The sequence below is a fragment of the Gasterosteus aculeatus genome, chromosome 7 (genome assembly GCF_964276395.1).
Source record: "Gasterosteus aculeatus chromosome 7, fGasAcu3.hap1.1, whole genome shotgun sequence".
Classification (NCBI taxonomy): Eukaryota; Metazoa; Chordata; class Actinopteri; order Perciformes; family Gasterosteidae; genus Gasterosteus; species Gasterosteus aculeatus.
Genome location: NC_135694.1, coordinates 6,301,969 through 6,318,485, shown reverse-complemented (window position 1 = coordinate 6,318,485; position 16,517 = coordinate 6,301,969). Strand labels below are relative to the sequence as shown.

Here is a 16,517-nt window from a genome sequence, read left to right as displayed (position 1 = left end):
TTTCAGGTAAAAATCACAAAGACGTGATGAGACTTATATATACTGCAGGTGGGGGTATAACTGATGTTTATACCAATTTGTTGCACCTTCTGTTAGGAAGGAAAACCGAAGGAGGAAGCTAATTATGGATAAGTGCAGGATCATTTTCATCCTGGCGGAAAGGATTATCTATAGAAGTAAAAGGACATGGACTCTTCGCCTCCTCTTCTCTCTCCTCCTCTATCCGTATTTCTTTGACACTGACATTACTCCAGTGTCACTCCAAATGAGCTTATAGGCAGCTGGAGGGAAGCAGACATCGGGAGCTCCATATAGCCACGGTATTCATTACCCTAGCCCTAACCTTTACACAAATGGGCCGGCAATCCTCCTTTGTCTTCATTTTCTCCTGGCCCCCTTTCTCTCTCTCTCTCTCTCTCTCTCTCCCCGCACATGGGAAGCTGTTGGCTGCTGTCATCCACAGAGGTCCGTCAAGGTCGCAGACGCACCTCACGTTTGATGGAACAATTGCCATCCCACCCCCATACACCTCCAGCAAGTATGAGATGGAAGAACCAGGGTGTAGGACAAACAGTATAGAGACCACGTACAAAGTATAATTGTCTGGGAACATGTTTGACATAACTAGATGTGACATTGCATTGTGTTTACAGGTCAAAGCTGGAATCCTTAAGATTTCACTCCTTGTTGATTTGCTGGCGCCTGTGGTTACTATGGTAACTGCGAGCGCAGTTTATCACTGTAGGTCTCCGAGTTACAGTGCAGCCAAACAGACTGACTTTGTTTTAATAAAGATGTCAATAATCTGCCTTTTTTCCATTTCGCCATGAGCAACTGAAATATGATTCCATGCTGCTCAGGACCTAAGTTGTTTTCCACACAACAGCATGAGACAGTAAAGTGTGTTACTTTTCTGAGAAGTTTACGAAGACGACTCTGTGTCCGACAGCTCACTGCGGCGGCTCCTTCTTGTCCTATAATATTCAAAGTGTGTTTTTGGTGATTGCTGTTTGACTAATCGCAGTGACAAATAGCTTGCTTTAATACTTGTGATGTGAGGCAGCAGCTGAGATTCTGTTCTTTGGTAGCAGTGACTCAATACGGCTCCGACGCAGTGTGAAGAAAGCCAACAGTAGACAACCAGGCTGTTAATGATGATGACAGAGATGATTTGGTTCATGTATAAACTTACGTGGGTCTGATTTACCGTGAACTGGTAGTGCAAAAGTATTGACACATGCTCAATCGTGTAACCTGTCAGCTATTTTGACAATTTCTACAGGGATCGGACTATTTCTTAAGGCAAGCAAACACATGTCACTTCCTCATAAACATTTGACACATGACCAACAAGGTTAAATTGCATATCTGAAGCTCACTGACCCAAACGCCCCAGAAATTTGTGCCAAATGGAGCCGATGAAGATGTCAAAATCCGGAGCCTGTCTAACAGTCGCAATCAATAGGCCAAAGGGATTCTGCCGCTTCTATATTTAATGGGACGTGTCCTTAAAGTTTCACCCTCTGAGCCGGACGTGTTGAGTATCTTTTCTTTTTTTTAAAGGTCACATGCAGCATTGAGATTACTTAATTTGACACTTTGTCTTAAGGTTAAGCAGAATATCATCAGAGGTGTTGACACTGAAATGCCATTGAGCACACTGGCCGGAATATATCTGAATCTAAACTCAGAAATTTCACACTTTAGAGGCCTAATTCTCTGCTGACAGCCTGCGCCCTTTCCTCCCCAAAAGTCAGAGTCCACATGGTGCTGTGAGCCATACGCAATCAACGACTGGAACCTTTGTTTCTCAAGGGAGAAGGGATTTCCTTTTATTTCGCCCCCGGAATATTTAATGGCTGTGTGTAATTTTAAGTAACCTGTTGTCTCCGCGGGTGAGGTTCCTTTTTGGTGTTCCCCTGTGTACATGGCAGGTAAATTACCACTGTTGTGTTTAATTTTGGTTTTGTATAGTATCACTGTCATTAAAGCAAAAGTGTCATAGAACTAATTGGGCATTTATCTCTCGGAAGCCTTGAACTGTGAACATACGCGGTGGGAGTGATGGGAATAAATGGTTGTTGGATACTAAATAGAGGGCAACCGATTAAAACAAACACGCGGGAGTAAAAATATCTAATCATGCGAGAACTACCGTGTAAGGAGCTTTCTGTCTAGCACTTTTTTGAATTTGTGTTCTGTCTCAATTTGTGTTCATATCCACTCCCTGCTGTTTAATACACATTTGCACTGCGTATGTACTGCATTTATGTCGTGCGGAATGCACGAGCACTTCCTAGCCATGCGAATAGTTGTATTCCAGAGCGTGAAGTGTAACAGGTCCATCTCTCTGGATGCTTCTGATTAATGCTCCAGAAGAACCAATACCACTGCCACCAAAGCACAGCTCCCACCTCCCGTGCTTTCTGCGCTGAACTAATTAGCTGCGTTTTGGTCCTCAGATTCCATAGCATTCATTCTAAACCTCTCACCGGTAACCAGGGAAACTAATGAAACCCGTCTCTGTGCTTTTTGAAATCAGACTTTGCTGGCAAATCCGCTGTTTGCTGCTGCCCTCAACCAGCGCCTCGACGGCACGGGATGGACGGGCGAGATCCTGGCCAACTTCCTGTACAACGGGCCTCCAGAGGACCGGCCGGCCGGCATGCCCCCTTACAACTGGCGGGACACCTTCAACGCCACCTCCGACTTCCTGAAGCTTCTCTCAAAGTTCCTCGGTGTACGTAATTCTCTGGTTTATGCTTGATATGAAACGCTTACTACTTCAGCTAAGTGGGGGATTTGAATTAGAATGATATTCTGTACGCTGGCATTAAAGATTATTTTATATATAGATGTGATAATTCTCTTATTTTCTTTTACCCTCTCACTTCTATTTTATTTGTTCAGTTCAACTTACATGTGATTTCTGTGGTTGTATTTTTAGATTTGTAAACATTATCCAGGTTAGCTAATTAAAGACATGCCAAGTTAGTGCTGCAGCGTCTCAGACATTTATCACGATGACTTTATTTTGCAGCTTGGATGATCATTACCCAATAGTGGCAAACCTTTCTAAACTATATCTAAACGTTATGTTCATTTCTTTTTTTAGCAATGAGCTGGTGCTCAGTTTAAATGTTAAACACACAGGAAGATCTGTCGCAACATTGCTTCCATGATAATGCTGAAAATGACAAAAAAAAAGACTATAGTGAGTCTGTATCAAACAAAGTGTCCCTAAGTAGGCAAACACGCACACACTTTGACAGTGACATATTGATCTCTGGCACAGCTATCTGTGCTAAAACACACACACATTACATCAAGCTACAAGGGAGATGGCAGGTTGGGTCCTTGGGCTTAGCCATACACGGCCAATGAAATTCTAACATAATGCAATATGTTTTCTGCCCTAATGGAAATGACATTGCTCAAAATGGATATGGGGATAGAGACAGTTAGTAGGCAACCCTTTACTGTGGTGCCCTCGTGTCTGGGGGAAATACATATGTTGGGGATAGATCGCCTTGATATCCAGGGCAAATCAGCATGACACTGTCTATAATCTAACTTTGATTTTGGATGTTTACTAGTAAATGTTGTCATTCAAACCACTCCCCTGCTGCATTCATGAACCACCCCAGAATTAAATAGGATCAAAAGGTTAAAGGAGAGAAATATCAATGTTAAATGATAATAGAGAAAGAATAAGAACTACAATTGGCGTGCAAACAACATAGCGGGTAATTCTGTATCCAGCAGCACTAAAGGCAGTGAACAGTTGCATTGAGTCATCTTCGTTATCCTTGGAATAGCACTTCATGAGGTGCTTCAGATGACACCGTTGCTAAAAGGTAATGATGCATTACAGTATACTTAATGATGCATTGCATAAAGATTTAGGGCACTTAAGTAATTTATGTAAGTAGGAATCATGAGCTACTATAACTCCTATTAGTCAACAAGCATGAAGCAACCTCGAGAACTCAACGTGTTTCCCTGGGTGTTTTTCTGAGTGAGGCCAAGATGGGATTGGTGAGCTAATAGTTCTCCGTCCGGGGCTCAATCAGATTGTTGAGCCTTAACGTCTGCTCCAGTGGTGAAAGACCAGAGGGAAACCAAAATGCACAAACAATCCATCTCTTTCAAAACATCATAGTTGGGAAAACTTGACAGCAAATAGTGACCTTATTTAACGATTAAATGGAGAAGAGAAAGTCTCAGAATACTATTCCTCCAGTGTAGGCGGTTCATACATTTAGTTAATTTAAAGAGCAGTCCAAGAAATACAATTGTTCTGATGCATTATGATTTGCATCAGTCATCGGACTTGGCGGTTAACACTGTAGCTCCTATCACGCTTTACGCCAAATATTTCCTGTGCACTTTCAAACTCTCGCGTAGCCACTCCTCAGCTGTGATACCCTCACTCGCATCTCCTCAGCAAAAGCCATTGCTGTGATATTTTGTTTACCAGCGTGGCTGATAGATAGAATCCAGACTCCACGATCCTGGGGGGAGAGATGATACAACTATTGCAGCGCGGGGATGTGTGGACAGCTGTCAGGTGTGACTGCCTCCCAGGACGGCTAGCTCATTATCGTTTCATGAGACGGGGGGACAAGGCTACAGAACGGGGCGTGCTAGCGAAGCTGTATCTCATTTGCTTGTCTCTGCCGAAGCCCAAAACATTTCCCACCCCCTGGCAGCTCCAGATAATTTGAAACTGGAGTCAATAGCGATACTTTTCGAAAAAATATCCATCTGCCATTCTGTCAGTGAGTCCATGCCTGCCTCTTTTTTTTGTTGCTTGTTTTGTGGGTACTAAAAATGTAAATAAAACCGGAATCATATGATAGAACACGATTGTATTAAATAAGTTTTGTAATTTGTTGACAGTGTTTAAACCTGAATAAGTTTGAGGCGGCCCCCACGGAAAGCCGTCTGGTGAGCAGAGCCCTGGAGCTTCTGGAGAATGGTACCTTCTGGGCTGCCATCGTCTTTGAAAACCTCCAGCCGAACTCCAGCGGCCTCCCTGCGTACATCAAATACAAAATCCGCATGGACATTGAGGACGTGGAGCCCACCAACAAACTCAAAGAAAGGTACCTGACACCGCTCAGCCTCCCCGTTCAACACTAATAAGGGATTGCTATCATTCCTTCTAAAATACAACAATGACTTACTGAAATTGCCATTTGTTAAAGGAATAATTTGACACTTTGGGAAACAAGACACTTTTGCTGATTTTATTTATTTATTTATTAACCCTTTAGATGTATCAATCTTTGCTTCTAACTCTCTGCTAAAGGGTTGAAAAGCATATTTTACTCAAGGTCAATGTTTTTCTGTAAGCCCAGAGATGACGACTCCTCTTGTCTTTCAAAGTTTACAGTGTAAAAATATGATCTCCATAAGCAGTCATGAAACTTTGCCTGTACTTCTCATCATTTTGGTTGTGGTTCACTTGCCCTTTGCTAAGACAGATCGTGGTGTGTCTGATTTTAATAAGGTCTTGGTCTCCCGGGGCTCGGGACAACCCCTTTAAGGACCTGCGCTATATTTGGGGAGGCTTCGCCTACCTGCAGGATATGATGGACCATGGTATAATACGAGTGCAAACGTCAAAGACCCAGCCCCTTGGTGTTTTTGCACAGCAAATGCCGTACCCCTGCTACGTGGATGATGGGTGAGTACAAAGGTTTTTATTTCTTTCAGCCTCGTGATTACTGCATATGGGAAGGCGGCAATATATAACGCAATTCTGCTCACTCTGGAGAGTTGCCACAGTGGCAACACGCAGTTGAGCTATTGTGTTACCAATCACTCAGGGCTTCCATATTTCCCCGTGGAAACTTCATGATGTGCTGTCATATTTGTCTAACTTAACCTTTCTTTAATATCCGCGTTGCTCGTCCGTGAGTGTCTCACGCTGTCGCTGATGAACCAAGAAGGGACAAAGTCACATTTAAAATTCCGCAATAACAATGAGGCATCTTTGAGGATCATCGATTAATAATAAATTGAGACTCAACAAGGGGAAATAAATAAATAAGGCAGCAAGAGAATGAGTGGGCCAACTATTGATTTTACTAAAACCACAAGAAATTCGTGAATAGTTGATGGATGGTAAATTATTTAACCAACTACCACACGCCGGTTTGTTTCTTGTATTTCTGAGGCATTTCTTTCTGTGAGAGGACCGTACCCCACCTCTTGTATCTCGCTCCATCATGTTCAAAGATTGATAGCAGGGCTCCAACTGCGTTGTGTATGTATCAATCAATAGCACTGGCTTCCATCATGTTAGATCATTCACCTAGGGTGCGGAATTATGCGTTATCACTCTTAATCTCCCACAGCAAAGATTTCCTCAGAGTCTGGGAAATTACTCCCATCCACAAAACATTATGATCTTCATTAATAAAGGAAGAGCCCAATGATGCCATCAAGAGCGGAGATGATTACCAGGGAGATTTAAGTCCAACAACACAATATGCCCCTTTCCAGTGGAGACGAATCTTTGCTTCCTGTGGGAAAACGCAGTTCCAGAGATTAGGGATCTAATTTAAAAATTTGAAATGCTTAGATAGCACCGAATTTACAATAAAGCCAATGACAATGAGAGCTTTAAAGCTGAAGGGAGCATAAAAGAAGCAAAAAAAAAATGCGCTGAAGGTTTTAGCCAGCTATCATAAACCTGTTTTAAATATTTATTTTCTATTCTGTACCACCTGTTTGTCCTTGAGACAGGATGACAACCCCTTTGTTAAAACAAACAAATCTGTGTAATGAATGTAATTATCAGGGTTCTCTATTGGTTCTTCGTCAAAAGCTTTCCTTCTTGTATGTGTGTGTATATATATATATATATATATATATATATATATATATATATGTACCTTTTAGATTAGATTGAGTGGTGATGCTCCTTCTCTATTTCGGCATATTAAACGACCTGTATTGTAAAATATTCTCCTCTTGACATTAAGGAGTAGACACGCTGCAGTTAGAACAAGATGTTGTATTACTGTCAATTACAACCATAACACCAGAATTCTCAATGTTCTAGAAATGCTCAGCACTTTCAGGCGCTGCATTCTGAATATAGAGCATTGCTTATCATTGTCATTTGCAGCTTATTATTGTGATAATGATCTGAAATTAGACACGATACAGCTTACTTGCTAATGAAGGTCCCGTAGCCTCAATTTCATCTTCCTTACACAATGGAGTAATAATTAAATAAGATAAATGTGATCCATAAAGTGCTGCAATATCCCAAATCCCCTCACCATTTACTCTTTGCCTGAATAACCATTTGGGCATTTCTATAAATTATTAACACTTGAAAACTGCTATTTCATTCATAAATAATTGAGAGTGAAATCACACAAAGGAACGATGTGCTCAAACACAGGGAAGCATGATGGGGAAGAACCTCAGCGGTAATTATTTTCATCTTGCATTTTTTAGTGTCGTCAGCCAGAACGAAGGAAAGAACATTTTGCATTCAGACAAACACGTTTGCCGTCTGCTGGAAAGTTTTTTCTCTTTCTCTCTCAGCATTTAGTTACATTCCGATGTGCCACACAGAAGACAATTATTTTCTCCAGGAAGGAAATGTGAGATAAATCATACACATATGAATTTGAACAAACGTACAGCAATTTTAGACATTGTAGAAATTTGGACGTAACTTGCAGTCATTTTATTTCTTGTTGTTAGATTATAGGTTTGACAATTTTACAATTCAAGCCACAGAAAATATTTCAACAGCTCAGAAAACCGTTGCCAACTGCACATATAGTTCCTGTTAGAACTGTCGCATCAAAATAGTTATATTTGTACTTTTGCACTTCAACTAGCAAGGAAGAATTACCTGCACTGACCTCGACACTGTTATTATTAGACCCGCCTTTGGAATACAATGCTTTTTGCACTCCCTATTTCTTGCCTTGCTGGCTGTAACACAGCTGATCCTCTACCAGCAATCCGGGCCGCTCCCACCACAGCTGAACCAGTTGGCATCTCAAAACTTGGGATAGCTAACCTGCATTAGCTTCCACTGTCTTCCTATTCACATTGTACACAGGCCCGCGCTAACGTGTGGGAGAAAGGTTGACCCTTGCAGGGCCGGGCGGCACACAAACCCTCTTATCAGCCACATCTGCTCCAATGCGCGTTTGGGTACCGAGGCTGTGCTCTGGTCTTGACGCGAGATCTAAGACTGCTTTGGGCCACAGTGGGTGGGAAGGCTATTCAACTGGAGGATTTTAGAGGAATATGCTTTCGTCCATCTCAAGGAGCTAATTAACCATATGTGAGCACTAGTAGTACTGTGTGGAAGCCTTAAAAATAGTATTCATTCTTGCTTGTATAAAAATAGTGGGGAACAGAGGAATGTACAGAATGCGCTGTGTATTGAATTATTTTACAATCTGGGTGCCCACATCCAATATTTTCTTATTGTTAAATCATCAATATAATAGATATATATATATATATATTGTATATATATACACACAAAGTGTATGTCGTGCTATTTGGATATGACTCTGTGTGTATAGATGACATTTGAATCTATAAAATGATCTTTATATTCATAGTTTCTAAAATATGTTGCATCGCTATTGTCTCACAGAATTTTACTTAGTTTTATACACGAGATATTTATGTCACAAAACCCCCAAAAGAACACGACATATAGGTCCCTGAGTGCTTTTTGTGCAATAACTGCATGCAGAGTTTCCATAAAGTAATAATTTGTACCAGCGGCGAGATAATCCACATTAAACAATAAAGCCTGCTCCCTTCAATGAATTGCTCATTTCCACCCAGCCAAGGAACTCAACGGTATATTTGCTCATAATGAGACAGGAAGCTTTTTCTTTTTTTTACAGCATAGAACGCCAACCTCTGGGGAGACAATGCTCTACTATCTCTGGATTTACTGAGAAATCATTCTTCCAGCTTACCTAAATTTAGGTCAGGCTGCCGATGTAACTGGAGCCCCGTAACACGGACCTGCCGGGAGTTCTATTACTTAAGCACCCTTGATCGATCAGAGAATGTATAATTCAAGAGCATCTGGTGGCAAGGTTGTCTGTGTCAGACGCGGTGTGCATGACTGATCTCTTCCCCCTTCCGTGCTACAAGTCAGAGAAGGAGTAAACTCACACAAGCTGTCAGCTGTTACGGAGATGTTAGGGTGGAATCGGGAGCAGATAATACCAGAATTAGTATTCCACCTGATGCCTCTGCGACTTGAGACTCCTCACCTCCCCAGAAAAGGTGTCAATGTACGAGTTAGCTTTATTTGTTGAAGTGCATGGATTTCAAGCTCTTGAGGTTGTGAATTACGGGCTTGCAAAGGCAATTCTACTCATGCGAATTTCAGTTTTAGTCGCTATGGGTATTAACTTAATGAAACAGGAACTTAGCGTTTCTTGTTTTGTATTATTTAGGCCGTGTTTGAAAGTGATCATTCCCACAAGGGCAGGCAGTGTCCTCCAAAAGAAAAATGTTAACCTCGCTCTCTCTCTCATTTAAGTTTTTGTATTCAAACTCTCCGTGCGAAACCATATTTTGCAGGACTGAAACTTAAAATGAATGTAGTGAAAAAATATTGCCTTTAAATAGGACCATCGTTACGCCAATTACTCCTTTATTCACATCAGGCTTCATTCGCCATGCTGAACTGTGCCTTGCTTGCATATAACGTCAGTATTTACACAAGATCATCAGCAATTTGGGAAATCTTTACTTTGTCAAAATCCATCTGATATATGTCCTTCAGTGTCTAATAGAGCAAAATAAACGTAACTTTAAACTGTTATATTGTCAGGGGAGATGATATTTACACGGTATTTGCGTGGCATTATAAAGCCAGTTTAATAATGCCTTATTATATTGTAATAGGATTAAATCACACATCCCATCTGGGACGAGGTGCAACACTAAATGGCTTGATTGAGCTGATGCACCAGGTTTATGAAGGTTAGTTTAGTGCGAAAATAAAACACTGACTCCATGAACACAACCCCCATTGTTATGATTGTCTACCTGATTGCAAAAGGCAACCTTTAAGATGAAATATGGGTGTGCATGGTAAAAGCTGACCATTTTATTAATACCATTCAGGCCTTTTTATTTATTGACATTTTTTTTAGCCATACCAGAAATACTCACAGATCTCCGTTAAAGCCAAAAGTGGTGTCGGCTACTAATAAAAACAATTTACTATCACATTAGATGTAGAAAAAAGTCGTCCCTCACTTTGGATGTGACTTGAAAAGGGACTTTAATAACCAGTTAACCAAAATAGTTGCAGTTAAATAATTTTTTGATGTAATATATTCACAATTACAGTTCCTGATGTCACCACCCATATATATATAATAACATTAATTTGTATACAACACAGCAAATTTTCCTCGCTGACTTGTCAAAAAACTTCACAAGGTTCATTTCAGTCTCCAAAAACTAGTAGTTAACATCTAAATAAACCAACATGATCAGCATGCAGCGGATTAAAAGCACGCCAACACTCATCTGGCAGCGATAACCAAGTATTTAACACAGCCTCACCCACTCCTTTTTGTCAATGTGCAATCCTGACCTTTTTTGATTCCCTTCGCAACCAGCTTCATCCAGAATATTGGAGGCATCCTCCCCATGTTCCTGGTGCTGGCCTTCATGTACACCGTGTGCATGACCATCAAAGACCTCGTGCTGGACAAGGAACTCCGGCTCAAGGAAGTGCTGCGCGTCGTTGGCATTCAGAACGGCGCCCTGTGGTCTGTGACGTTCACAGAGAACATTGTTCTGCTCACGGTTCCCTGTGCGCTCATAAGTGTCATGGTTAAGGTCAGTGGAAAAGGAGGCATTGAGAGGATCGACATATCAAAACACAAAGCATACAAAAGGAATATAACGCACACTCGTGTACTGTTGTTACTAATTAGAAACGTGCCAAAAGATCACGGTGCCGCTCGTCAAGTGCAGGAGGACCAAGAAAAATGAGCCTCCAACCAAATGCGTCCAACGTGACACGGAGAATTTGTCATGCTTTGTGTTTTGTTATATTTTTAATTTTAGTAATCATAACCCGACTAGTGAGAACTAAATCAAACCATTATCTGTGATTCTTACAATCAGCTTTCTTGTTGTAATTAATTGAGCTCGACACCAAAAATGTAATTTTGTCAAAAGAAAATCACGGCAGCAAATTATTATTTCTTGTAATTGCTTCTCTTCTACCTTTGTGCTTAAATATAAGGACGGCTTCTGTTTTGTAATTTCAGTACTGATCGTTTAGCGCTATGCATTTTCAGGATTTCAAATGCATTGCTACTGGACTCCGCAACCTATCTCCTCATCATCGCACTCTTGATGCATAATGCTCTGCAAGTACAATCATCTAATGGGTCTAACATCATCACTCACAGGGGACACTTTTTTGCAATGCAAAATGGAGTTGGTGTTATTCCCGGAAAAGAGGCGAAACACAACGTGACGTTAGTTATGTGCAGAATGTTTTTTTTTATTCAGCAGTTGTCTACCTACTGGAAGTATGTGTTTCCAGTCTGCTGAACCAATGATTATGTGGGATGTAATGAACTTGCTTATCTGTTGGAGCGATCACGCTCAGCGATCGATGGCAGCAGATGCACGGAGCCCGGTCATCACAAAAAGGAGCCGCTTCGAGCCCCGGGGTGACACACGAGGCTGCAGCATTATTATTTCCCTCCCTTTTAGTTGGAGGCCGTCGCCAAGCGACTTTTGTAGTCGCGGGTCGTGAAATCAAAAGTTATTGATATTATAGGACGAACTAATTAATTCTTCTGCAGTTTAATTGGGAAATGTGGCTGGTAAATAAAAACTTATATTTGAACAGCTGGCTGAAATGTAATTTCCCATCAGCCTAATGTGTTTGCAAGCTATCAACAATTTGTAAGCATTAATAACAATAAATTGAGTTAGTGGAATGCCTTGGAGAAGCAACCGCAAACATGATGTGTATTCAGATCACAGGCCCATTCTAAATGATAATTTCACAGCCATTTCCAGGACATTAATAATAATAGCAAATTAAATGGTAATTATTGTTATGTGGATACAGGTTGACAACAACCCGTTCTGTCACCTCCACCTGAGTCCTTTTACAATTGTTTTCTCTTTCATCAGAGAGGAGGTGATGCAATTATTATTTGGCATCCAAACTGATGTATTTGGGATGTTTTCACATTTGGCTGCAGTCTCCAAAGAGGCTGAATTAGGGTGTCGTTTTTCATGAATGCTCGCACTGATCAGTGATGAACCTCGTGTTGGATGTGAGACCACTATTCAAACGCTTGCTCACGTTTAGACCTTATTGATGCATAAATGGATAGCAGCTTAACATAACAGGTATAGTTGTTATATTGTCTGAATTCGAGGTCCCTGATCTCTGTATCTTTCTGCATTTCCTGTCAATTCATTCATTTGAAAATTGAATTTCAAAATATGATACATCATTATGTAGTAAACTACCTTTTGTAATTAAAACTGCTACAACTTTAAAATGATAGTTACAGATACAAATGAAGTGATTCGTACTTTTTATACATGATAATGCTTTACTTTGGGAGATTAAGCATTCTACTGGTATATCATTCTTATATATCGTGCTTCTTGAACACTGATGATGGGTCACACCTGTATTCCACTGTCACCACGTTCAACAGTACTGTCACGTGCAAGGGCTTTTTCAAATCATTACCATGATGACAGACCTGTCCGCATTTACGCCAAGTACTAACCGTTAATCCATATTACGGGTATCTCCCCTGGAGAGCACGGTAATCAGGTTGTACGTGTATGCAGAGCACATAGCAATCAGAACCTTCATGGATTGCTGTGTGATAACATCTCAGCAAGTGCAGTCTGCTCAGCGTGGCCACATTCTTAAAGCAGTTGTAATCAATATTTTTATATATCAGCAATGGATGAAATGGCTGCGTCCGTGTGAAAGGTGATGCTTACAGTGAGGAACCGGCAAGGAATAGACCTCCTCTTTTGGGGTCCCACAAAGTCTCTTTGAGGTCTCTTAAAACCCACCAGCTGCTAAGCAACAAACCCCAGAGAGAGTAGCCACTGACGAGGAAACAAAAGCAAGGCAAGGCAAGGCAATTTTATTTGTATAGCGCTTTTCATACACAAGGCAGACTCAAAGTGCTTCACATCATAAGCAGCACAAAATGTTGATAAGTCACCCAGACTGTCCTCAGAAATAAGGTATTCTTATAGCAAAAAAGCTTTCTATCATCTGGTATGTTGGAGAGGCCAATTCGTCTCCTTAGTTTATTCAAATCCAATCATATCGCTGGCAGTATCACAATAACAGGAATTATGATCAGAGAAGTTAATTTTCGGGATAATGTTTTTACATACAAATTACTCGTTAATACCAGATTTAAAATGTGTGATCATCTTCTCTGGTCCGGGCTCCTCCTACCCTTAGGTTCCTCCGGTCTCTGGCAAGGTCCCTCCCCTTATACATGACCTTAGCCTGGATATACTCAGTGGCCATGATCATTAAGGGCATCGTCGCTGAGAAAGAGGCGAGGCTTAAGGAGACCGTGAGAATCATGGGCCTCAGAGGTTCCGTCTATTGGCTGAGCTGGGCAGCGTCCAGCCTGCTGCCGCTGGCCTTCAGCGCTCTCCTCCTTTCCCTTGTACTGAAGGTGATTTCAAAATGATTCAACAATGATTCAAGGAGGATCCAACACTGATTTTGGAGAGTTATATCTTTGAGGTCTAATGGAGTGATGCAACTTGTTTTTAAAATGCAGAAGATGTTTATCCAAGGAGAAACCAAAGCCCTAACATCAGATAATTGTACTTGTAACTCGCTCACTAGAAGAGTATCTGTAGTGTTTGTCCGTACAGCTCCACGTAACAGTGTCCTGTAAGGATTTCGTCCCAATAGCATCCATTATAATAACGCCATTGTTTTCGAATGGATGGATGAACGAGTTGCTCACTAAAATCAACGTTGGGTCCTCCTTCAAAAGTGGCAGAGTAAAAGAGAGGTTTATCATGTAAAAGAGTATCAGTCTACTTTGAAATAAGTTCAGGTCTATCAGAAATATGAACACACGAGATGTGTTATACATTTTATGTCATGGATTTAGAGCAATAATACAGCGCCGAGCAACAATTTTGCAATGTAGAGATATCGTGGAATAATTACCTATCTGAAACGGAGAACGTACATAAGCTGCTACCTTCCGACTCTGCTTTCTCCATGTTGAGAACCGAGTGGAGGCGCTAGACGCTGCAGCCTCAATTCCATATTGACCACCTTTAACCCTTTCAAAACACTCTTTTACTCTCCCCACTACGTATAAATAAATGAACTATAATCATCACATTTGCTGGTTCTTTGGTCATCTTGATAAATATAATATAGTTTGTTTTTTTTCCTCCCGTCTCGTCACACAGTATGGCAATGTGCTGCAGTACAGCGACCCCTCGGTGATCTTTGTCTTCCTGCTGGTGTTCTGCCTGGCCACCATCACTCAGTGCTTCTTCATTAGCGTCTTCTTCTCTAAGGCCAATTTAGCAGCGGCGTGCGGTGGCCTCATCTACTTCGTCCTCTACCTGCCGCACGTCCTCTGCTACGCCTGGAGGGACGTCATGGGTTTACAGGCCAAGGTTGCTGTGGTAAGTCCGTCTTTGGCTCCGACATGGTTTTTAATATCTTCGCCAGCTGTTATCATACATGACTGTCTTTTGAGTTATTTTCTTACGCCCTGTGTTTTCTAACTACAACAACTTTTTCAATCCGGGTTAATAATTCTATTTTACTGTGACATCCAAAAAGGCACAGGACTGATTTGATTGGTGCTGGTTCTTTATATATGGAAGTGACTTCTGTCCCACTATCGATAATATGTGTGAGGGATTTGTCGTTATCCTGCCTAACCAATTCTGTTAATAAGACATCAACTGTGTGTGCAAGATGAATTGAATAGTTCCGTACGGTATAAACCCAAAAAAAGCTTAAGACGTATTGTAATATGTGTAATTTTTCATTCTTTTTCCAGTTTGTTATGACTTATTTGGGCGGAAAACTGAAGAGATTTGTCAAAAACTAGACAGTACCATGAAACATTTCAATAATAGAAGAGACAGAGTGAGGAAGTTTGTGATATTCTCTTATCCTCAAAGAGATAAAGATAAATAGTACACCATTGCTCAACTTTCAGTGTAGCCTTTCGGCCTGACCTTTATGACGGTGCCGGTATCATTTGTCCTCCAGCTCTCCTTTCTGCAGAGAACAGACACAAATTTCTATCAGCTCATGTTTTCTTATTTGTCAATTTCAGCAATGCTGTGTGGGGTGCAGGTGGCCATGGCCAACAGTCTTGTGTTTTGTATTTATCAATTTGAATAGTGGAGGTCAACAATGTCTTCCATTGGCACCTGGCAGGAGTCCCGTTGGTTTTCTTACACTTTGTAGACCTCGCTATTTACATCCAGCAGTGCCGACATCGCTTGTCTTTCTGTAAGCCCTTTTAAAACGCCGCCTTACGTAGGCATGTTATATATAATGCACGGCAAACCTTGTTTAATCTCAAGCACAAAGTGCCATTGCCAGGTGCCCCCCATTGCGAGTGAGCGTTTTCTCCCCTGCTCCAACTAGATGAATAGCCCTCTAGCCCCCTAATTAGCATGAGCAATGTTCCTCTGACCAAACCACTTCCAGTTTACACTGCGTGTGTGTGTGTTCGCACACACATTGTCCTTGATAGTGAAGTCTTTAATCGGAACAGAATTATAAAAGATCCCTTGAATGTATTATTATAATAACGGGTTTAGATTGCAGCTTTGTAAGTATCAGTTTATCACAGGGCCACCATGTCAATATCCAACAACCTGTCTGCGTACTTTCATTATTTCTCCCTCTTTCAACCCGTTTTTAATGAGGTAGAAACAAAAGAGAGCCCAGATATCCCGAAAGCTCAAAATATTTTTAATTAATCTTTCAGTCCTCAAAAAATGGTAATTTTCTCAGCAACATCATTCTCCAAAAAACACCTCCTGTTTTCCTTTGCTGGAATTAATTGAATTGATCTATTCTTTTGCAACATCTGGCAGCTCCGTTGAGCGTATGTTTTTGTTGAAACTTTTTGTTTGCAGTATTATGACCGTCGACACTGTACTGTATATTTTAAAAATGTACTACATACACTCAACAGGAGACAGTATAGAGGCAGACATAGAGACACAGACATAGAGGCAGGAAACAAGCCACAAGGGACTCTGCAGTTCTTTGGTGTCGGCCTTCTAATATCTAATACAAGACATTTCCCTCCATTGTGATCATATCCGTCATATCCGTCTACTTTAAAAAAACTGTCCTGCAAAGCGACGTCGTAGAAAGTGCTAAAATGCCGATCCCACTTCCCCTAAACAATGCTCTTTGTCTGCAGCCGGCTGAATGCCGGCTGAATTTGCAGCGTTAG

At 41.2% G+C, this 16,517-nt stretch overlaps 1 protein-coding gene across 3 annotated transcripts in view; it reads left to right on the top strand.

The window, feature by feature from the left end:
- LOC120822748 (phospholipid-transporting ATPase ABCA1) overlaps positions 1 to 16,517 on the top strand; it is a 134,307-nt gene that overhangs the window by 44,147 nt on the left and 73,643 nt on the right. For 2 of the 3 annotated variants that reach the window (XM_078106242.1, XM_040182661.2), the window contains exons 12-16: positions 2,543 to 2,740; positions 4,903 to 5,108; positions 5,516 to 5,692; positions 10,650 to 10,872; positions 14,491 to 14,712. In XM_078106242.1, coding sequence (XP_077962368.1) covers positions 2,543 to 2,740; positions 4,903 to 5,108; positions 5,516 to 5,692; positions 10,650 to 10,872; positions 14,491 to 14,712 — 1,026 coding nt within the window. Of the gene's footprint in view, positions 1 to 2,542; positions 2,741 to 4,902; positions 5,109 to 5,515; positions 5,693 to 10,649; positions 10,873 to 13,507; positions 13,731 to 14,490; positions 14,713 to 16,517 lie in introns of all 3 variants that reach the window. The other variant, XM_078106241.1, reaches the window with a different exon arrangement.